Here is a 24,789-nt window from a genome sequence, read left to right on the forward strand (position 1 = left end):
GTTTTAAACACTGGAAAACTGACAAAAAACAATTGTTCAAATTGGTTAAATTCGTGTGTTTTAACCAATTTGTCTGAACGACTATTTTTGTCTGTTTTCCAGTGTTTGTGAGCAAATGGTAGATTCATTTGCTCCCATACATTACCAGGTTTTCATATCAACCAGCCAGATTGGACAGATATCTGACAGATAATTGTATTGTGTATGTCCAGCATTAGGTATCAAATTTAGTCATCAAAAATATAATATCGGAATGTGTTAAGTTATCTTAAAATGTTTTTCTCATTTTTCTATACACTTCTCTCTCTCTCTCCAGGTAAATGTGAATGTAGATTACATCCGGTCAGCCAGTGCAGCCACAGAAACTGTCCCAGCATTTCCTGAACGTACCTGTGCTACAATCACCAGTGGTGGCATGTAAGTAATTTTATGTTTAAAGTCTTAGAGGGTTCACTCCCCAATTGGTCAGTGAACATGAAGAAACATGAGCATTTGATATTCATCACAAGATCAGGAATCCTCCAGTGCTTAGTCAACAATTCAGTCCTGTATTTTTGGACAGTGATGCGCATACCTGCTATATGGTTAATGCTGATTTACATTCTCCAGCCACTAATAAGATCCTTTCACAACATCTGCTTTCCATGCAGATAGTTTCTGCCTGTGTTGTGACAAGTCTCTAAGGAGAGGTTTTATTTTCTATGTTCCTGGAAATAGGTAATTTGTCATAGGTGCTAGTCTTGGAAACATCCCAAAGTGCTCTTGGCCATACTCTGTACCAGAGAGAGCCCTATAAGACAATGGAGCATTATCCCAGGAGCTGCTAAACCAACTGGAACATAGAAATTGCCCTTATCTGCCAGTAACACACAAATTGAAACGTGCTTACAAAGCCGATTCTTTTGGAGGAATTAGCTCAGTCTAGCTCTAACCCCTGCTGCGCTCCACAGGATGAGGTTACAGTTCTATGGGTGATGCCTTTTCAAAGTGACCTTGATTGCTATGATGTTTTTTTTCCGGGTATATAGGGGATTTGGGGCATATTGAGGTCATAAACTGCAAATCCTATTTGAGTTTTATTATGTAGAAAAAGCTGGCCCTATATTTTTTGTGGAGGGATTTGGTTATACATGTCATTTTAGTTTAGATGGAGGGTAGTGAAGTTAAAAATTTATTTAAAATAAAAATCAAAGATCTGAAAAAAAAAAAAAAGCCCCATGTGGTTTAACCATGTATTGTTCCTATAAAGTATGGCTATATATTTTGCTGCGATTTTAGGGGCAATACCTACTTGGGTTGAATTTACAGGAGGGGGGGGGCGTTTGCTCTAGAAGCAGCAACGTACATTTAGTTTGTTTTTTTCATGAAGGACCTGTTGATGTGTACATGCCAAAATGTAAGATGTGTGAGTGGTTTCCATTTGCTCATGGTGAAGCTGCACATTGCCTGCAGTCTTCCTGCAAGTAGCAGGTGAAAGGTTGGCAGTAGAAGACTCCAATCCTGTTCTGTCTGTGAACCGGTCTTGTTTAATGTCTTCTGATTTCCTGGGAACTGGATCAATTGTTAATATTTAATAATTGCCAGTTTTTTCTTTGGCTCTGATAATCTCTGAGGGCACTGCTGAATTGTCATTGGAATCTTGTATTGGTCACATAGACCAGTGTCGTGTGCTTTCTCTATGGTCTTTTACTGGATTCTGATTACCGTACTTTTCTGTTCTGTATAGAAGTGTATTTTGGGGGCTATAAGGCTGCTGCTTTCTTTGTCACTAAGATAATTACTATGTTGAAGAGGGACTTCACAAAACCCGCACACTACAGTATACATTTTGTAGAATGCTGTCTGTTTAGCTCATGCAGTCTTGTCTGCTGTTTAAGCATACAACCAGTAAGAATAAAGTCCATGGCTTTTGATGTGAGCATTTTCCTAAATGTATTACCCTTTCCAAGGAGCTAATCCCTCATTTTCCACTGGAACCTACCCGGCTGGTTTTATAGTGTAATCTTGGTGTCGATTTCTGTTCATAGACAATATACACTAGATCTTTTGCTGATTCTGTATTGACTAGGATTCCCATCAGGGTTTATTGTTAAAGTTACAGAATTGCTTTTAGTCTTGTCGGAGAGACTAGTGCCTTTGTAAACACATTGTCACATATTCCGTAACCAAAATGTATGGTTTAGAATACACTGCTACACTATTTGATTAGATCTCATTATATAGGTAGTATTTCCTATACTGAATTGATTAATAGAAGAAAAAAAAAATGTCACATGAATGAGCGATTACCTGCTTTTCTAGTCGGTGAAATTGCTTGGAATTCACACATGAATAAATTGCAGCCTTGCAGAATGAAAAGATGATGGTTGTGCTACTTGGCGATCACTAGTGTAGGAGCTATGCTTCTGCAGACTGGGCTATAGTGGAAACACCATTAATGTTTTGTATAGTTTATACTGAAGAATTTTGTAAGTGTGATGAGGACTAAATTTACTGAAATATAATTTGCCCTAAAATTATCTGTGCAAAAGCCACAGTACTTATTTTCTCTCATGGTACAAATATGTTACTAAAAGCTCATGAACTTGTGTGTAATGTGTAGTAAAGGTTGTGGGAGTGCACATACAACATTAGCCTGAAGCTGGAAAAAGCTTTGTTTTACTGCACAACTATTATTTTTGCATGTCCTTAAAGCCTACTAGGCGACCTATGTATCAAACCTTGATGTGAGATAAAATTTTGAAATATAGATCACCAACCAATCAGCTCCAAACTATCATTTCTTAAACACAGCCTGCAAAATGTAAGTTAGAAGCTGATTGGTTGCCAGCGACGTTCAGAAGCGTTAATGCTCTGCAAATACAATGGTGTTGTAGGAGTGCATATAGTACATTATGCAGCAGGGAAGCTGTGAGACTTGCTAATGAATGCTGTTCTGGTGCTCTGTTACAAACAAGAACAAAGTGCAAGGTTACTTCTATGATTTTTAACTAGCATTGTTTTTCAACTCAATACGTGTGAGCCATTAAAAAGTCAACGTTTCATGAGGGGTGTGGTATATGTTGACAGTCATACTGTCAACATTGACCTGAATTAGTCATTGATAACACATTAACTTGTTAGAATGCCAACATATTGTCACTGGTGGCCCATCAGTCCTTACCTTCTGTGATCCCCCCAGTGTTATGGTAACTATTCTTCTGCTAACCCTACTCTCTACCCCCAACCCTCCCTCTAGTGCCTAACTCTAACCTCCTCCTCCCCCCCTTATAGAGTGGTGCCAACTATGTAAATGTTGACCTAATAACTACATTCCTTTCATGTGGACAGGGTTTCATTTCCTAATCTAAAATAAAGCTGATCATACAGTGAATATCTATTCAGATCAGCTTTCCATAGTTCTGTTCTTGGGGATTGTTGGTGAATATATTTGCACAGATGATGATCAGCCATACCCAGTGAGTTTGGTTGTCCAACCAGCAGATCTTGATAAAGTATATGGCTACTCAATGATTTTGTGAATGATTCACCCAATAAAAATGTTACCTTCTGTAGGTGGTCAATAGAGTATGTTATGTTAAATGTTCACCTACCAGTAGTATAGAGATTTACAATTAGCCTAAAGAGTGCGATCCTCCCCAAATTTCTAACCATCACTAGTGCTTTCAGCCTAGTGCAGGTTACCCCAAAATAAGGGGGATATTTAGAGATGCTGAAGTCTTCATCTGTTGCTCCAATATTGGGAGTAAGACCCCAAACCCACCAAAAGTTGAGACTGGACTTCTTGGGGTACCCTGAGTTAATGAGAATAGTGCTGGTTCAATTACTTCCCTATACTTAATATGGAGCATTACAAGTCACCTGGAAGTGATTTTTTTTAAAACCCAGTATTGGATGAACAGATGAAGACTTAAGGATCCATTAAACTTCTCCTCCACATCTATAGGTAATCTACTTTATGGTTTCACTGGCTCAGGCTGGCTGATACGTCTGTCTTTCTATCCATTTGTCCGCAGCTCTCCTCCCACCCTTTTCCGACCACGTGCATGGTGCCACCCCAGTCACTTGCATTGATGTCAATACATTTTGTTTTTGTTATTGCTCAGCTTTAACTTGATGAATTGAGCAGAAACAAAGTGCAGGTTATTTGTACGACTTTCCACTACAAAATGATGCAGTTTTCATGAAAATCGGTTTTAGTAGTTTTTGCACCAACTTGGAACAGACAGTTGTTATATTAGTATAGATATATATCTATAGATATTGATCTCTATTGATATTGATCTCGATCGATCTTGTTATATATTGTTATATAGTATGTCAACAATACCGGCACTCATCATATAAAGTCAATAATTCGCTGGGAGTGCTTCCTTCAAATTGTAACAAACAGAAGTCCCAATTGTGAATATCTTCAAAACTAAAAAAGGGAACTCCTCAGTCTTATGTAAAAAGAAGCCATTTTAGTTACCACATGTAGGTCAGAATATTGCCATAGATAGATGCTTCGGTCCACACAGGACCTTTATCAAGATCTCCTTATTGTTCAGCAGTAATTCAAAAGAGAGATACTATCCTAATGCACCATTGCATATTTAATTTATTTATACCAAATTAATGAGGCAAATAATCTAGATATGTCCTTGCTCATCTAACCTCAATACGCCATGCAGTACGATATGCCTGGAGTGAGCCGTCAGGTCGTGATTCAATGCGACTAGGACGCTCCAGGACATTGTGCTTATTAATTTGATATGTGACACAGTTGTATATATGTGTGTGCGACTGAGACTGTAAATGAAAGTTAGCTGAGGCCGCTGCATTGTGGCACTTTGCATGCTGATTAGGAGACTAAGTCGCACACAGATATACAAGTGTCACATATCAAATTAATCAGCACAGTCTCCTGGTGAGTTGTAGTCACGTCGCATTACGACTTGGATGCATTTTTGGCAAAAAAGACAGCCCCGCGCTAGCAGAGTCTCACAGTACCAAACGCGACTGCAGCAAAGATGGGTTAGGACACATCTACACACCCGTGTGACATGTAATTTACATAAAACGCTGCAAGATCACTTGTATACATGCTCTGGGTACAGCACATACTTAAGTCAATGTATACATTATCCAAATATATCTATTTAATAACACACATTTACAAATTCAGTAAATCATAAGAGCATCAAAGTTTGGTGTGCGTTCCTCTGTTCTCACATGACCGCCTATCAAAATGCACTTCATGTCTCGGCACGATGTGTTCAACAATGGAAAGTATCTGTGCACCAGCCAAAAACTTGCCCCCAGCCCAATAAGTATCACCTGATGCGTACCACCGTGGCTCGCATCGGTATATGGGTTATAGAGATTCCATATTAGCCACAACGGCTATACTGCAAGCATATCTAACTAGAAGGGCATAAACTGCTTATAGTGTGTAGGAGAGACATAGCTTCATCACAGACTTAACAAGGTCAAAGTGCGGTAAGTTATCTTGAAAAGCACTCTATGACCCATGCATCTAATATCAGAGATTTTGCAGTTCATTACCGAACTATAACCTATATAAAAAAAAAAGATAAACAAATAAAACATTTAGGCTACCACATTAACATCTATAAAGAACCCATGTGGTACTGCACAGACGCGAGCACATGATCACATACAAGGCAATCAATCCCTATGCTCAAAAATACACACATATGTGGACCATATGGAGAATATCAGTGTAAAATTAAATACTACTAATCAACAATTTAATATATACATATATATAAGAATAAATTGACCTGCCATTTTGACGAGCAACAGAGTTTCACCAATGCACAATGCCCAGCCATCCCAGGGATGAAATTTGTTCAAAGAAACATACTTATGGTGCATATACACGTAACGATCTGCCAGCGATTCGATATCGCTGGCAGATCGTACTGCACCCTCCCTGGTGATTTGGATGATCTATATAGATCATCCAACACACCACCAACTTGCCAGCAACTATAGGGTCCCTTTAGTAACGTGCTCGATATCGAGCAAGTTGACCGGCATGCACGGCCAATGGACAATATCACTGATGTCCATACGTGGCCGTGCATCGCTAGTCCATGATAAGTTGATAAGGGGAATTTTTAAAGAGCGCTTGAAACGATAACGATATCGTTCAAATCACACTTTAAAATCGTTAAGTGTGTACGCACTATTAGAGTATTACATTAGTTTAGGCCAGGGTTTCCCAACCACGGTCCTCAAGGCACACTAACAGTCCTGGTTTTAGGGATAGCCATACTTGAGCACAAGTGACTTAATTAGTACCTCAGTTATATTGATTTAACTATCTGTGCACAATTATGGATATAGCTAAAACTAGGACTTTTAGTGTTCCTTGAGGACAGAGGTTGGTTATCACTGGTTTAGGCCAATATAGAAGTCCACGATCACCTCCTCTATCCAATTGGGGGCACCCAATTAATCATCATATAGAGTAATAAAGCCAACTATGGCCAGCCTCCAAAGTTTGGCAACAGGATTGTCAGTATACGTTAATTTATAAGTCCAAGACGGATAGAGGACATTGAGTCATCCTTTCTTTGAATGTCCTTATCATCGTCCCCACATAAGTGATTCCACATGGACAATTGAAGAGATTGATGGCATGGTCCATGTTATGTAAATTTCCATGTGATGTAAATGTATCTACTCGTATGGGGATGACTGAAAAATGTGCCAACCAATAATGACCTACAGATGTGCCCTTCTAGTTGTGCCTTGCCGTGGTGTGACACTGTAATGCCGAGCGTCTTTTCTTGTGACCTTCACACAGCAATGTGAATGATGCACTAACAGTTTCTGCTGATTAAAATGATATGCAGCATGCCTATATTCTGTGCGCAACTGCGGTTTTATCTGCATGCGAACGCTAAGTTAGTGTCACAGCTGCTGATACTGTAACATAGCATTTCGCATACAGATGCTGTCACATCGCTGTGCGAAGAAATTTGAAGGTTAAAAAGTCACACAAAAAGACATTCTGCGCTACCGAGTCACACGGCTCTCACGCATTGTGTAGCGCGACTTTTAGTGCAGGGAGGATAGTTGTATGTGGACACATCTGTACATGTGGTACAGTTTTTACAGAACATTCATCCCATTCTTTATTCAAACAACCAAGATCTAGTATTGGTAAGGGAACCACTAGTGCGTGTCATCATAAGTAGGTACTTCAAATTTGGACCACGTCTGACACTTGGGGCGTAATCCAGTTAGCCCTGAACATTGTTCGGGCGCTACTGGATTTCTGCAATCTGCGAAAAACTGATTTTTTTTTGCAGATTATCCCCCTTTTTCGCCAATGTTTTTTTTTCAACCCATCCTATTATTTCAAACAAAATAATAGAATATATCTCACGAAAACACATAGGGTCCGCGATAAACTCGCAGACCTATGAGTATTCGGCTTTTTTGGGGTGAAAAAATGGCACTTATCGTGGATTATTTTTTCGAAATGTAAAAGGTTCTGAATAATATCCACGATAAGTGCCGGCGTCGGGCAGCACTTCAGGGTTAATAGGATAGCCCCGCGGCGATCCATTAGCAGCACTACTTTAGTGCTGCTACTTGGATACTCCCTTAATAATGGTTTCATGGGGCATGCCTTTTTCAAAATTTGATCACTTGGAATGGCTCTCAATGTCTTCTGCAAATTGGTGTTGTAGCCGGTACCAAGGATTATTCTATTAATTTATTTTTTCTGTGTCTTGTGGATTCCACCACATATTTATGTTCTGCCTTTAGTAGACTTATTTCAACAATATTCTTCTTTGACAAAATCGAGTCATGACTTCATCAAGTTGCTGTTACAACAAGTGATTATCGGAAATTGAGATACCGGTAGGTTGTTTTTTATATTTAGAACACAGGAGGTGGAGCTTGCTTCAAGGCAAACCACTGCAGTCCGGTCCTTCATTTACATTTGGCTAGAAGTTACACCAGTGGTTCCCAAACTTTTTTGAATCCCAGCGCCCTAGAGTATCAGCATTGTTTTCACGGCACCCCTAAATCAAAAGTTTGTTGAGAAATAAAACTAAAAAAAATGTAGTAAAGTGAAGTAAATTGTGCTTACCTGTCATCCTAAGGTTCAGTTATGTGGTGGTGGACAGGTTTGTGCTTCTGTTTGTCCACATATTTACATTACATTGACCATAAATAATTTGATTTGGTGATGGACCATCAACCTGAGGCAGCCCAGGGTGCCACGGCGCATAGCTTGGAAACCATTGAGTTAAACGATAAACTGAATGTATGAGGAGAAAGGATTTGTGACTGCTAGAGACAGAATATTGGACATATCTGATGATAAATTAGTCAGCTTTTGGAGTCAACTTCATGATCACTTATGCTGGGCATACACTATACAATTATCTGTCAGATATCTGTCCAATCTGGCTGGTTGGAATGAAAACCTGGTAATGTATGGGAGCAAATTACAATCGATTTATATGGTTTTAAACACTGGAAAACAGACAAATACGATTGTTCAAATTGGTTAAATTTGTTTTATTTACCCAATTTGGCTGAATGTCCATTTTTGTCCAGACAGATATCTAGTAGATAATTGTATAGTGTATGCCAAGCATTAGATGATCGATAAGTTGGTCTGATATGATTAAAAAATAGTTGGCAGTGTATGGACAGCGTAAGTTTGTTTTCTACTGAGGAACTGGGATCCAGGGAGCTATCGCTCGTTTTGCAAAGGTTCTATGAGACAGACGTAAGACAAATATATTAATTGTGTTAACCAGGTATCTTGTGTGCGCTGGTTTGGGACCTCAGAGTTTATTTTCCTTCTGATCTTATGACTTTTATTCTTTGCACACATCTGACACAGGCTTGTTATCTCTGCATAACTATAAGCTAGCAATCTGATGGCGCTTAAAATAGTTATCGGGGAAAAAAAAAAGTACAATAATACCAGTAATGAATTTCAAACTACATAAAACTGGCTGCTCACAGCTAGCCTAATGTACAAGCCCACATTAAAGTGGCTGCTGTGGTTGCATGTTTCATTCCATCTTGTCAGCAAGAGTAGTAAGCTGGCAAAAGCTCAGTGGAGTCTTCAAAGACTTCAGCTTAGTTCTGTTCCCCTTTTAGCACTGTTTACTGCTGGGCCTTTGAGATTACAACCGTAATATTTTTAAAATGGCCTGCTGGAGTCATGGCTTTAGGCTGTTGCTAAAATTAGTCATTATACAGTTTAAACCCCGAGCCCTTAGTATTTGATATAAAAGTCATACATTAGGGTTATAGTACCTTTCCAAGTCACCTGACATTTTTTTATTGTTTAATTTTACAACAATTTTAAATGCTTGCAGTGTGTATTATGAAGTGCTTTTTCTCCTTTCCTGTAATGACAATATCAAACCTGTTATTTCATTTGTTCTATAGACTATAAGCTTGTGAGCAGGGTATTCCTACCTATATATCTGTTATTACCCAGTTTTGTTCTCTCAATGTTTCCAATTGTAAAGCACAACGGAATATGCTGCGCTATATAAGAAACTCTTAATAAATAAATAGAGCAGCCCATGTCCTCAGACTCATCTTCCTCCTGAAAGTGATGCAGAGCCTGTGACTGTATTTAGAGGTGGATTAAAGGACACAAAGTTCTCTAGTTTTTAACACATTGTGCTTTTATCGAGCAGTGTTTCCATCCTGTGGTTTGTTTGCCCTGATTAACATGATGATGTATTTGATATTTAGTGGAAAGATGGTTTCACGAATATGTAAATAGTATGCAAAATTCCATCTATTTTTGTGCTCCCATCTGAGGTGAAAAAGTAGGGAGGCTCTATATTATAAGGTAAAATGGTGGAACAAAGTGCCGAACATCTGGTCACACCTTCCTCTGGGGCATCAGAGTCTGTATGTTTTTGGGGCGGTGCAAGCAGGTGGAGATGGAGGAGGGGAACTGGGGGGGAGGTGTGGGCACTGGAGGAGGGTGCTGGTGACTTGGCAACTCTTCCAGGTGGCCAGGAGCGCCACCAGATTGTCGGGAGTCTCCTGACCATTCCAGGAGGGTAGGCAAGTATGCATCTGGTACACCCCTCCCAATAATAATCAGGCACTTGGAGGGGTTTAAATAGGATAATTTGCCCATTAAAGACATGTCAGTTTTTAGAACCTGTGTAATGCATGTGTCCCTTATTAAAGGGTTGATCTGATGTCATATTTTGTTCTTGCCTCATGCTTACTTGGAGGAGCTCGGTTGCGATTCCCCCCACCCCCCATGCTCCCATACTTACCCCGGAGGCCAGTCTTCTCTTTCACATTAGTACGGTCTGCCTAGCTCTCAGTGGGGCAAACTCAGAGTCTCTCAGAGATGGGGCAGACCTTACACAATGATTCAATTTACCACATGCCAGATTAAAACCAATAAAAACATATAGGCAACAAAAGGAGACCTTCAGGATCAGCTGTTGGAATGCTCCTCCATCAGCTGTAGTTCTGTAGGCCACCGATTGCCGTCCACTCCCCTTTTTAATAAAAACAATAAAACATTTGTTTATATTACTTGGGAACTAACATTTCACTATTGGTAGCAACAAACATGTTGATGTTTTCAATAGCTTTAGGAAATGGATGTAATAGACTGCCTGTAATAAATTGGACATGATTACGCATTTCTAAAGTCTATCAGTCACCAAGTGTTAATATATTTTTTTTAATCATTGTTTCCATTTTTTTCCTCATTTGTCGAGTTTATAGCACAAAATATCAGAGGTCAGTAACTTGATGTACTTATATTCCATCTACTGTCATTAGCACTGTCTATTTCCAGTCTTGACACATCTTCACTATTACAATTTCAGTACTTTGTCTCTGACCAATTATACTAATTTAAAAACTCAATCAGCAGAAATGTCCGCATTGTATTTGTCTTCGGGTGTGTGAAGATCACATTCAGGGGTGCTGGGAGCTGACCTCGAGCTTGGGAGTTGTAAGTTCCTCTTGCAGGGCATGCTGGGATTTTTAATTAATAGTAAAATGTTTACTGCAGCTGGTCTGAGCCCCTGGGTGCTGTGCAGTAGGAGAGTTGAATGCTTCAGATAGATTAATTGTCAGATAAGCTTTATGACCTTGCAGAATTTCTGATTCTGATATCCTCCCAAGCTGGGGTTAGAAGCCTTTGCTATTAACTCGGATTGTCTCTATCATTATTACTGGAGCAAATGTTACACAAGGCTTCTTTTTTTTTTTTATAAATTACAATTCTCAGAAATGCTGAAATGAGAGATCCTTAAATGACCCTCAAGGTCTTTTCAGTCCTGACATTCACCTTCTGTAATAATCTGTCCCAGCTACTTCCCACTAGGGGAAGAAGGTAATTTGTACTCTGCTCTATGAACCGTCACTGGCTTGCTGACCCCTGGCACTGCTGCCATTGATCATAAGAACCCCATAGCTCAGGGTCAAGCACTGCATTCTGCCATTGACTTTCATCATATGTTATACAGTGCTCTCTCAAAACGCAGCTGGGAATAACTGATGCTGTAGTGAGAGTGTGTTTTATAAAGAAGGTTTGCTTAAGTATACTTTTGTTATGAAGAATTAAATGACAGTGAATGCACTGTATATGCATAGTCTACTAGCTTGGCATTCAGACAGTATAGCAATCCTACGGGACACACCACATCTGCCAATAGGTACCAGAGGAAAAAAAAAGACCATGTTATATTTGAAATAGTGCTTGTAGTCAAGAGGGCATTTCCCAGGCACTTCCTTCTAATCTTCTGTATGGCAGCCAGTATCTAGAGGATATGTTTAGGGAAATGAAATGGAGCTAGTTCCACTGAGTGTGGTGCACAAAGTTCACTTTGCTTTTAGAACACTGTATATTTTGCTGTGCTTCTGAAAAACTGCAACCACGTATGATAGAGTAATTTCACAGCCCCCAAAAAAGTTTAGTTGCCAAGGATATTTGAATGAATTTTGGGTATTTGGGGTTGTTGAATTAAAAAATGAAGGTAGTTTTATCGAAATGGCTCTAGTTCTTGAGATAATAGGCAACTTGGCCATAACGTGTGCATATGGGAATGAATTGGAACATGCCAGAAGGTGTCTATTGTGCGTTTTCTAGTTTCTCGTTGGTGTATCTCAAAAATTCTAGTATAACAGATGTCCTATTCTGAAACTGCGCCACAAAGCACACATTGTGCTGCTCACAATTATTTCTACCTAGGTACCCCTTGGCAGCCCATTTGCGTTTAGTACCCCCATCTGCAAAGCAGTACATTTGTAATATAATTGCTACTGGATTATTGGGTATATGGGCAGCATGGATGGTGTAATGGTTAGCATTACTGCCTCACAATATTGAGGTCCTAACCATGTGGCGTTTGTATACGTTGGTTACCTCTGAGTGCTGCAGTGTCCTCCCACACTTCAAAAATATACTGGTAGGTTAATTGGCTTCTGACAAAATGTAGTATGTGTGTGGAAATGTGGAAGGGGATATAGATTGTGAGCTCCGCTGAGGTAGGGACTGATGTGAATGACCAATTATTTGCTGTATCGCACTGCAGAATGTGTTCGCTATATAAATAACTGGTAATAAAATAATGAATGTGTTACTATTGTAACAGGATTAGGGGGGCAGGTACCATCTCCTCCTGTGGTACATTGTGAACAGCAGCCGAGAAATCACCCACGTCCAAGGTTTCGAGTACTACTAACCTCAGCCAGTTTTATTAATAAGATTTAAAATAAAACTTCAAAATAAACACCTTGCCTGTCCGGCACTAACTAAACCTAAATCTTTCCTCACTGTCAGATACAAAAACATTGGAAGTTTCAGCATGTATAGCTCACTTGTACCAAGTAGCAGGTTTTTTTACACTGAGATTCTTCAGTTCCTTTCCTCAGGCAGTGAGAGACTGGATGGATGTCCAGCCTGACAACTTTTTCACATATTCACAGAGATGCAAGTACTAAACAGTCTACTCTTAAGGGTTCCATACATCTGGTGGCAATTCCCGGTTCAGGAACGCCAATCCCAGATTTGCTAATCATGAGCATATTATGATCGTGATCGGCAAATCAGTGAAATTCAACATGTTGGGTTTCTCCCATTTTCCTGCGTTTGGGAGCAAATTGCTGATTGTCATTTGCTTTCATACTTTACCAGATTTTCATTCCAACCAATCAACTAGTTAAATGGTTGGACAGAAAATCTTTACGTGTGTATGCACCTTCAGTATGTATTCATTGACACTGTTTTCCTAGAAGTTTAAGGGATGAATTCTATAAATGTGGGTGGAGATGCAAGCTTTATGCTCTAGCTTAAAGTGGGAGTGCAGATTCCGCGGCTTCTCCGGTGTTTAGTGCATTGTGCAGGTTTTGCTACAGTTGAGAGTTGATAAAAGCAAAAAATATTCCACATGTAAGAATAGGAATAAATGGCAGTGAGATTAAGAGAAAGTGACACTCGATGAGGATGGTGAGTGTCTGAAATATTACAAAATACAGACTGGCAGGTACAGTAACACAGACACTGACAAATACTGTAATACACCAGCAGAAGATTGAAGGATAGGAGCTGACATTGATGGAGGTACAAACCGTCGCTGTGAGGGGGAGAGAAACATGCACAAGCAGATGGATTGATGTTGGTAGCTAGATGTAAAAACAGCAACTGTCAAAACAGGTTGACGGCAAAAAATGTAGATAGTGTCAAGAAGAGTTTGGGACTACAAAGAATGGGATAAAGAGATGGAGAACTGTCTCCACATCTTAATCAGAGGTACACACAGCTCTGCTCAGAAATGACCTCTATTCTCTGTTGTGCAGCTGGGAGAAATGCTGTGTAGAAAGGACAGTAGTCAGTACAAATAAGATTTTGAATTAAATGGGCCATAAAGAACAACATTATGCTTAAATTGAAGAGGGATCACAATGCTGCTCAGTGTAGACTGTTTATAATAAACACATTGTTGTATGCAAATATACTGGTTTGATAGACACATTTTTAGAGGTTCCCTCAGCGCAGCCATTTGTTTTTTATTTATGGGGTGAGAGCACTGCCAATTGTGGCTATGCTGGGCGAGAGGCAGCCTTGTGGGGTCTGCATTTTATGGTGGATACCTGCAGTTCTGTCGCTGTACAGAGAAGTCAATGAAGCAGGAGTTTGAGAAGAGACCATTCACAAATGTCTGCTAATTTAATGTAAATCACAGTGCACACTTTATGGCCAAAGTTCACCAGCTTCCTTTTAGATTTTGCACATTGTGATGTAAATAGTCCTTGTACAGCACTTATTGATTACTTTTCAGTTTGGTTTATTGATCGATCTTCACCTCTACATCTCTTACTCACCCAGCCTGTTATCTCAATGTTGATCTTTCCGCAAACTTATTATATGTATGGAGTTCTGTCAGATGATTGCAATATTTTTGACCGTAACTCAACGTCAACAGCTTCCAGGTTGTATAAAATCTTTAGCTTATTTTCATTATTCCGCTTGTCCTGAAAAGAACATGCTTAATTTGCAAATATTTATGCAATTTATTTTGTTATATTATTGCAACAAGTGCGTGTTAAAGGGACTGATTGGCAATGTTTCTTTAATAACTGAAATGCTGCCCATGTCACAAGGCCTGTATTTGGTTGCAGTTTGCCTGGAACAACAAATTCACTGAAAAACCTCCCTGCATGTCCTTAGTAAACTCAGCCTGGCCTCCCGTTTTGTGCATAAGGCAAGGCTGACACCAGGGCGCTTTATCACCCTGCTACGGCTCTCTTCTAGTTAGATCCCCGCCCCTCACCATTCTTTAATACAGCTACTGCACAGGTTCTCAAACGCTGTCCTCAGGACCCCCAAACAGGTCTTGTTTTCCAGGTCTCCTCACAGAATCACAAGTGAAATAATTAGCTCCACCTGTGGATCTTTTAAGATATCAGTGAGTAATAACTACGCCTGTGCACTTACTGGGTAACCTGGAAAACGCGGCCTGTGTGGGGTCCTGAGTTTGAGAACCACTGCGCTAGTGAATGTAAAAGTTTTACAAAGTTAACGGAATCCTTTATAGCCTGTTCATCAAGTATTGTTTTGTTAATTAATAAAAAAAAGTAAATAAATATATATGAGAGATATATATATATATATATATATATATATATATATCTATATCTATGTGTGTAATCAATACCAGTTCCATCTATTCCTAGTAGTTTTTATTTTAAAGTTCATTGTAAATAATAAAAATGTTCATATGTGGCTGTGCTATTTTAAGTTTGGCATCATGCATTTTAAATCAATACAATTGTGTAATTTTGAAATATTAAGGTAATTGACATTAATGGGGTATTTAACCCAAATATAGGATGCTGCCCATTCAGGACTAGGGTGGAGGTTATCTTCCAGCTCAGCTTTTGTTAGACAACTAGCTAAAGTACCCGGCGTTGCCCGGGTTTAAATCTTCGTTATTAAGTTAGGCATCCCAAACCAATTGCCACCCCTCTGTGAAATTTTCATCCAGTGTAAGGCCCAGAACAGGCTGCCCAGGTCAAAGTTCTGGCCAGAATACACCAATGGGGACCCTAACCCCCCTAAAACCTGGCCAGGAACCAAATGGACTACCTTGCGTGCTTGACCAGACAGACCAATTAATTTTATATATAAGATGAGGTGTGGTCTCTCTTTAGTAGGCTGCTAATTCTCTGCATGTCTTTGAATGTTAATAGCTGTGAAGAGGAACACCTCTCTCTGTGATAGTCTAAAGATGTGTCCTTGCTCATCTAGCCTCAATACACCATGCAACACGATATGCCTGGCGTGAGTGGCCGTCAGGTCCCGTGCAACTGTGCTAGAGAGTTGGGTGTCATTTTTATTTTTAAAAAAATGCTTCTAAGTCGCAATTTGATGTGACTAGGGACTCACCAGGAGACACTGCTGATTAATTAGATATGTGACACCTGTATATCTTTGTGCAACTGAGACTGTAAATGGAACTTGGAGTTGAAATCTGCTGTGGCCGGTGTATCGTAGCACTTCACATGCTAATTGAGAGAATCAGTCGCACACAGATATACAAGTGCCGCATATCAAACGAATCAGCAGAGTCTCCTGGTGCAACTTAGTTGCATCGCATTGTGAGTTAAATGCATTTTCTGCAAAAAGCAACAAAAAAGAGCAGAAGAGACTCATGGGACCAGGCGCTCTGAGAGGGGCTGTTTGGCGCAACTGCAGCAAAGATGAGTGAGGACATTTCTGTATGTCTACTGCCAATTGATAAAGGTTTGCGCTTGTTAAAGCACACAGCCTTTTGCAAGTTTTAACTTGAGACAAATTAAATTTCTAGTTGTCTGACTGTGCAGAGGAGAGGGCTATTATAGATTCTGGTTTTCTGTAACTCAGACTTCCTGATTTAGCTAATTGTAGAAACCCCCCCCCCCCCTTTTCACCATAATCCACCGCAGATAAAGCTGTTTAGGTGCAATCAAGGAATACTAAAACAAGTTGACACTACAGTGTTAGATGACTTTCCTACTATCACTGACACAATATAAGTGACAAATTGGCTTTGATATGTAAAGCAATTTAAGCCTTTCAAAAGCTCTCCATGTTCGTCATTCAGTATGAATATTTAAATACTATAATATGCTGCTTTTAATCGATGTAACCTTTTAGTGAGACGCTTAAAGCTTTTTATGGTGATTTCTGCATTCATTTTAGGATGCGATGCTCCATAAAGATCTGCCTGTACTACTTCAATTATGGGTTGTAGTTTTTTTTTTTTTTCCTCCTCACTTTCTAGCATTTCCAGAGGAAGTTGGTCCAGTCATAAGAATACAGGTTACAAAACCCCAGCTTTCCAAATGCAGCAGTCATGCTAGTAACCAATCACATTCCTGCCAATTAACACCCATTCTCACTCCCTTCACTGGCTGCTTGTAAGATGGCAAATCTATTTCACGTTTGGCTTACTGACTTTCAAAGCACTACATAAATGGGGTCCAAAGAATCTGATGCAGCATCTGGTTCCCTTACACTCCCACTTTCTTCAATTTCATCTGCAAATCTATTAGCCGTACCTAGAAATTGTGGGGTTCAAGCCTTTTAGCTTTGCGTCTGACTCTTATTCCCACAGGACCTGATTCAGACCCGCTCGCTCGATGCGTATGCAAATTCCACTAAGTTATGGCAAGGCATAAGCACGCCCACTATGTCTTGGCGTGCGATCGCTTTGTGTATGCACACGCCCACCAGCCTGTCTTAAGATACCCACTTGTGCATGTCTTCTGCAGGAAGTGTATGCAACCATCGAGTACCATCGGATGCATTCGCCGCGCTTGAGGTTGACTATACCCTACCGCAAGCACTGTGAGCTCTTTAGTGTCAAATTCAACCAGGTGACGTGTACTATGACGCTGCCTGTTAATTATGCACGCCTCTGAAATGGCGTTAAGACGCACAGGCACGCCTGCGTTCGCACCTCCACTCCCCCGTTTTTAATGGTCTGCCCCTGTTGGCACCCACAAAAGGCTTCTCCTGTCACTCACTCTGCTAGGCAGTCTATGCGTGGCAAGCGAACGCTTCCCGATCTCTCGCACTGGTTCGCACACGCGCACTGCGATGTGTATGCATGCGCACAATGTGAAAATCTGCCGGCTACGGGCGAATGCTTCCTAGCGAGCGGGTCTGAATCGAGCCCGCAGTTCAAGAAGCCTTCACTCTAGAAACCTTTAAAAACTAACTAAAAACTCTGTGCTGAAGCATTTCATTATGGTCCCTTTAGTTTCTAAAAGAAATTAAAAAAAAAAAAAAAAACACATTTCAATGCTCATCTTTTCTTTAGTTTATTCATACTTTTTGTATCTTGTTTTTTTTTTTTTTTTTTTTTTAAATCCAAATGTAAATAGATGGGGGTGATTCAATTGTTACTCTGTCTGAGCATGATAGCCACCTCAAGAGGGTGCAAGCAAAAATGTGCGATTAAATCCTTGGTTAGGGCACCCTAACCAGGACTTTAGGCTGGTTTAGATGTTCACTCCCATCAAATAGGGAGTGAAGAGGGCGATAATTAATGTGCCACAGAACAATTTAATTATTGCCGTCCACACAACAATTGAATTGCCCCCATTGAGTCCTCTTGGGAGTAAAGTGTTAAATAAAATTATTATAGTTATTACCATAAGTTTGCCATCCCATACATTTGACAATGCTCGCTAGTTATGCATATATGTCTCTACAGTTTTGTGTTTAATGTTTTATCACTATATTTTGACGGGGCGATGCAATTGTTTGCACCGCAACTAAATGGACAACCGACGGAGCTATTCAATTGTTGCTCAATTCGGGCGCAGATAACGGCAGCTACACACATTTCAGCTCGCAGCCTCCCAAGGTGGGAAACAGAAATTTGCGATAAGTTTGGGTGCCCAAAAAACAATTGAATTGCCCCATAACTAATTCTGATTTATTGTTGTAAGTCACTGATCCTAAAAATAAAGGTAACTCCATAATTCACTGCAAGTTACATTTAATTAAAATTGTAAGAACTATAATAGTATTCCTAATTCAGAATTGTTACATCAAATCGGGCCAGCTATAAAAAAATAAAATAAAATATGCACTCATTTCCCTTAACAACCTTTATCAGTTGTTTATGGCCTGACTTGCCCAGAATCCAAATGACACCTAAGGCCCGTATTCAATTTGAGGCGAAAAGTCCAGATCCGTGATACTTCTTCGCCGATGACGTCATTTTCGCCTGTTTTTGCTTTTACCCCGTATTCAATTTGAAAGACTTTCCACCTAGGCGGAAAGTCAATGCAATGTACTAGGCGAAAAAGTTTTGCCTATGAATAGCAGGCAGAAAAAGTGCAGAATTGGGGTTTTGGGGTGCAACGTTGCGGGAACACCCGTGCAGTCTTCAGACAGTCCCCCAAAGGTAATCTGTATTAAAAAAAATAAAAAAATACTTAACACCCCAAAAAATGACTTTGAAAAAGGGAGCGAAAAAAAAAGTTGGGGTACAAAGTTAAAAACTAGCGACCTTGACTCTGGGGGGGGGGGGGTTCCCCAAGTAATGCCCCAAGTGTTTTTTTGATTCCAGGTGCTTGCGGGAGGGAGATTTTTCATGATTTTTTTCAACTTCACCTTAGCAACTTTTAAATATGCTGACCCCCATTTTCAAGTACCCCAAATTTGATGGGATAAGTTATTTTCTGGAAAAGAATACTATTCTGCACCCACAAATAGAAAAAAGATATTTAGCAGCTGTTGAGCCCGTTTAAAAACACCAAATACCTTTAGCAAGCCAAATCAGGGGTACCATAGTGAACCCCCATGTCAGAGCATCTTTTGGGGGGTGACAGGCTGATTACCCCAATTCTGACAGTACTTTCCGCCTGTTCAAGTTTCGCCGGGTCCCGTTTTCGCGTACTTTCAAATTGAATATGGGGTAAAGCGTGCAAGCGCGCAATACTTTTCCGCTTGCAAAATAGGCGAAACGCCGGGCCGCGAAAAAGTATTGCAGCTTGGCTCAAATTGAATACGGCTCTAAATGTCTTAGGGGTGAGAATAGCAAAAATCTCGCACCTGCAGGTGCGGGTTTTTTTCTATTCAATTCGGTGCTGGATTTTCTAGATTTTGAGTGCCAAAATCAGCAGGACTTGCGCCATCCTCGCTGAGTTCTCCAATTAGCTTAATTAGTCCTTCATTACTTGCCTTCCTCAGCGCTGTCTTCTTCCTCCAGGGTCAGGACCTTGTCTCCTGCAGCAGCTGTGAGTATGTCAGTGTGTGAGTGTTTGTGAGTGTGTGTGACACCGTCCCCCCCTCCTTCCCTGTAATGGACGCTGGGAGAACTACATCTCCCAGCATCCTTTGCTCACGTAAAATCACACTTAGCCCGGAGCCTCCTAGCAGCTCCCTCCCCAGTGACAAGATGGTGGGGAGGCCACCGGGAGCCGCAGAGACCACTGGAGACCCCTGGGCAGTAAGTGTAATCTATTTTTATTTTTTTCAGACGTGAGGTTTTCAGAGCTGAAAACACAAAGACCACTTTTTTTTAATTAGAAACCGTGGTTATCGGGAGCTTGCATACCCGCGGTAATACAAAAATAAGCGCAAGGTTTTTTACCTTTCGCCAAAATGGATAGGCCCCTTAGTCCATTATAGTACCTTAATAACTATACTTAAACATGATCTCCCCACAAAACTAGAAAAATTAGTATTGGGTATAGTTGGAAGACTTAATATAGAAAATAAAAGCTTACTTTGTAGTGCCATTCTCCAGATCTGCCTCTGAAGTCTCTAATAGTTCTATCATGCTATAGGCAATAGTATTTGATGTAAATGCTATTTGTAATGTTAGTATGGCAAGCTAAAACAAATTAATAGGCCCATAAAGTAGTGCTGTCTTAATTGCAACCAGTGTGCAGAATTGCACCATGTCTTGTAATACTGGTAAATGGTTCCTAAATGGTAAAATGCTTTGCATCCCTGTGGTTGCAGTTGCTCTCACTGCGTTTGGCTACTGTATAAGTTCCAAAAACCCGGAAATAATTAAATCTGGGTCATAGGTGATCTGGTCTTATTTAATATAGAAATGTATCTAGGTTAACTACAACTTTTTAATAGGAGACTATAGATGCCTTTTAAGCTCCTCCTAGTTCTTATTCTCAGTCTGCTGCTGTTTCAGCCGATGGATGGCAACCTACACTATGGTTAACATTGCTGGTTGCTTTATATTTGTTACTGTGATTGCAGACAGTGGCACCTTTATTTGGAGGGACCTTGGGAGACTGTGAAATGCAAATTATTATTTATTTATATGGCGCCACAAGTGTTCCGCAACGCCTTACATAGTACATAAACAAATAAGTAACCAGTGACAAACTCTATAAAGCAGGACACGGGCATGTATAATAAACATTGCTATATTAGCAACCATTACACCCACATAAGCAGCCAGGTGTTAATTGCCTAAGTGGGGAGTAAGAGATGAATGAAATTACAGTAGGGAGATGCACAAGAGGGTAGAGGGCCCTGCTCGAAAGAGCTTACATTCTTTAAGGGAGGGGCAGACAAGCAGGAGTGACACAGATGGGGTAGGCAGGGAGGAAGGAAGATGTAGCAGCAAGTTAGGATGAGAGCTGGTTATCTGCGGCTTGTCATACAAGTACATTTTTTAATTTGACTCCAGTAACATGTCCAGTGAACAGGTCATAAAATTATTGACCTGCAACTGTATTGCCCTGAGGGTTTTGTAAACTTTGGAGTAATTGTTTTCTATTTTGCGACAACAAGAAAGTCTTAACAGGCACATGGCATACATGCGTGCCCAGGAGGATTTGTTGTGAAACTGTGTTAAACTGTTTTAAGCTTGCTTGGTCTATCACGATTTTGGGTCTTAAACTTACGAAGTCCTTCATAGTCTGTTAACAGAAAGACTGATGAAACGGCTCTGCTGGCATGAGAGTAGATACACATCACCTGGCGTAACAACTGCTGCATTGGCTACTAGTAGTTACCTGGTTGTGCTATAGATTACTGCAGAATTTGTAGCTGTGAATGTTTATAGTCTCTAAACATTTGTAGGACTTCCTAAAAAGACACTTTGATATAACCTTTCATGTTCTCTAAATTTCTACATTTAGTTTAAATAGCTGTTGTGATTGTAGCGATCTGTTTTCATAGGGAGACTTAGATTGCTTTACTTAGATGCAAAATGAGAAATAATCTATCGTTATGCTAATTTTGGGGAGCAGATGGTGCACAGTAATAGTCATGCAGTAACATTTGCTGTGGGTGAAATTAAGTTGCGCTTGGAGATTCAATTTTGTTCACTGTGAATACAATGGGGAAATGTTATGTGTCCTCTTCGGTTTGGGGGTCACTTTAACAATCACTTAAACATGTACAGGTCTTGCTTACAATAAACAAAGGCCTTTGCTTATTAACCCTTTTACCAGCTGATTTAATACTTAGAGTTGCTATTGATTAATTTTGTGACTGCTGTTGTCTAAGAGCAATATCTAGACGTTTACCATATTATGTTGGCAACTGTGTAAACTGAGCATATGGTTGTTCAAGCATGCACCAGTGTTTTCCAGTTGGAGTACACCTCTGCCTGTACAAACAAGTAAGATGATAGAAAGCACAAATACAGCTGCTGAAGAGTGCTTGTGTATGTTTAAGATGATCAGATACTGAAGAGGAACTGTGCTGCTGGGTACACACTACAGCCATGGCCAAAAGTTTTGAGAATGACACAAGTAATGGTTTTCACAAACTCTGCTGCTTCAGTTTTATTATTGCAATTTGCATATACTCCAGAATGTCATGAAGAGTGATCAGATGAATTGCAATTAACTGCAAAGTCTCTTTGCCATGACAATTAACTTAATCTCAAAAACATTTCCACTGCATTTCAGCCTTGCCACAAAAGGACCAGCTGACATGTCAGTGATTCCCTCATTAACACAGGTGAGAATGTTGACGAGGACAAGGCTGGAGATCACTCTGTCATGCTGATTGAGTTAGACTAACAGACTGGAAGCTTTAATAGGAGGATGGAGCTTGAAATCATTGTTCTTCCTCTGTGAACCATAGTTACCTGCAAGGAAAAATGTGCAGTCATCATTGCTTTGTACAAAAAGGGCTTCACAGGCAAGGATATTGCTCCTGGTATGATTGCACCTAAATCAATCATTTATCGGATCAATAAGAGCTTCAAGGAGTTCAATAGTTGCAAAGAAGGCTTCAGGGCACCCAAGAATGTCCAGCAAGCGCCAGGACCTTCTCCTATACTTGATTTTGCTGCGGGATCGGGGCACCACCAATGCAGAGCTTGCACAGGAATGGCAACAGGCAGGTGTGAGTGCATCTTCACGCACAGTGAAAAGAAGACTAGTAGAGGATGGCCTGTTGTCAAGAAGGGTGGCAAAGCAGCCACTTCTGTCCAGGAAAAACATCAGGGACAGACTGATATTCTGCAAAAGGTAGAGGGATTGGACTGCTGAGGACTGGGGTAAAGTTATTTTCTCTGATGAATCCCCTATCAGTTTGTTTGAGGCAACTGGAAAAATGCTTGTCTGGAGAAGGAAAGTTGAGCGCTACCATCAGTCCTGTGTCATGCAAACAGTAAACATCCTGAGACCATTCATGTGTAGGGTTGCTTCTCAGCCAAGGGAGTGGGCTCACTCACAATGTTGCCTAAGAACACAACCATGAATAAAGAATGGTACCAAAACATCCTCCAAGAGCAACTTCTCCCAACCATCCAAGAACAGTTTGGTGACGAACAATGCCTTTTCCAGCATGATGGAGCACCTTGCCATAAGGCAAAAGTGATAACGAAGTGGCTCGGAAAACAAAACATTGACATTTTGGGTCCATGGCCAGAAAACTCCCCAGACCTTAATCCCATTGAGAACTTGTGGTCAATCCTCAAGAGGCAGATGGACAATCAAAAACCCACAAATTCTGACAAATTCCAAGCATTGATTAGGCAAGAATGGCCGGCCATCAGTCAGTATGTGGCCCAGAAGTTGACGGACAGCATGCCAGGGCGAATTGCAGAGGTCTTGAAAAAGAAGGGTCAACACTGCAAATATTGACACTTATGAAATGCTTGTAATTTTACTTCAGTATACCATAGTAACATCTGACAAAAAGGTCTAAAAATACTGAAAACAGCAATCTTTGTGAAAAGCAATACTTGTCATTCTCAAACCTTTTGGCCATGGCTGTATAAGATACAGTATATGGTGCAATCTTGGTACTTTGACCAATCTGCACAGCCTTGGTATAGCGTTTAACCCCAATCTGTCGTTCTCACCCGTTATTCATTGCGGTGTCCCATTGGATGTTCTCCAATGGGGCCATTCCATGGATGACGCGTTACATGAGTAATGTAACGATAAATCACATGGTTGTATGACTGATTGTGTATTGTGTGTTCAGGAATGCAATGTTTTGTTACATTGCATCGCAGGGTCGCATAGTCGTTCAGGTGTGTAGCCAGCATTTTTTTTTTTTTTTTCAGGAAGCTCTAGAGACTAAGTAATTCTAAAATACTGTCCATTCTCTCCTCAAACACTGTTTGAATTGGTTTGTACACAGTATTAAGCTTCCTGATTACTACCAGTAACTTAAGTACAGGTAATGCAAATAAGTATATAAATATTCAGTGTGACAGTTATATGGTTGGAGAATGAGAACAGCCTGCCCAATCCTAAAGCCACTAGTTTTAAGTTTCCTTTGTAGCTGTATTTTGTGTTGCTAATTTAGTTGTTTTGGAGACTGTGTGCTTTGCACATGTTTGCTACTGTGCGGAATTATTTATTTTTTGTCAATTAAGCCCCCTCTCCCCCCTCCGCCCCCCCCCCCCCCCCACACACACACACAAACAGTCTGCTGTTTTCCCAGTTACCATCTCGATGTGTGGCAACAGTCTGCTGTTTTCCCAGTTACCATCTCGATGTGTGGCAGCAGGTCTCTGTCAGTGTGTTAATGATCTAAGTTCTCCTTGTGGTTAAGAACAGCGCAGCGCTGGCACCTGGTTAGTGACCATCGTGGGTGCTTTGAAAAATACCTAATAGTGCTGTTTCTGCCTGCTAAACTGTCTCCCCTGATTTTTCAATTGCTCCAGTGCCGAAGTCCTTTCCATTCCAAAGTATGCGAAACATCAACATTGATCTCGCTCCCATACCAAATTTCCTTTTGCATGAATGAGAAGTTTGCAGATCGAGCCAACAAAACAGCTGCATTTTTTTTAATCATCCTTGTGGGTA

General features: G+C 40.4%; 1 protein-coding gene across 2 annotated transcripts in view; it reads left to right on the forward strand.

The window, feature by feature from the left end:
• Positions 1–24,789, forward strand: part of SND1 (staphylococcal nuclease and tudor domain containing 1) — an 876,127-nt gene that overhangs the window by 254,648 nt on the left and 596,690 nt on the right. For both annotated transcript variants that reach the window (XM_088447470.1, XM_088447461.1), the window contains exon 12: positions 317–417. In XM_088447470.1, the coding sequence (XP_088303596.1) occupies positions 317–417 (101 nt within the window). The remainder of the gene's footprint in view (positions 1–316; positions 418–24,789) is intronic.

This window comes from Taudactylus pleione, unplaced genomic scaffold (genome assembly GCF_031769625.1).
Source record: "Taudactylus pleione unplaced genomic scaffold, aTauple2 ptg000019l, whole genome shotgun sequence".
Taxonomy (NCBI): domain Eukaryota; kingdom Metazoa; phylum Chordata; class Amphibia; order Anura; family Myobatrachidae; genus Taudactylus; species Taudactylus pleione.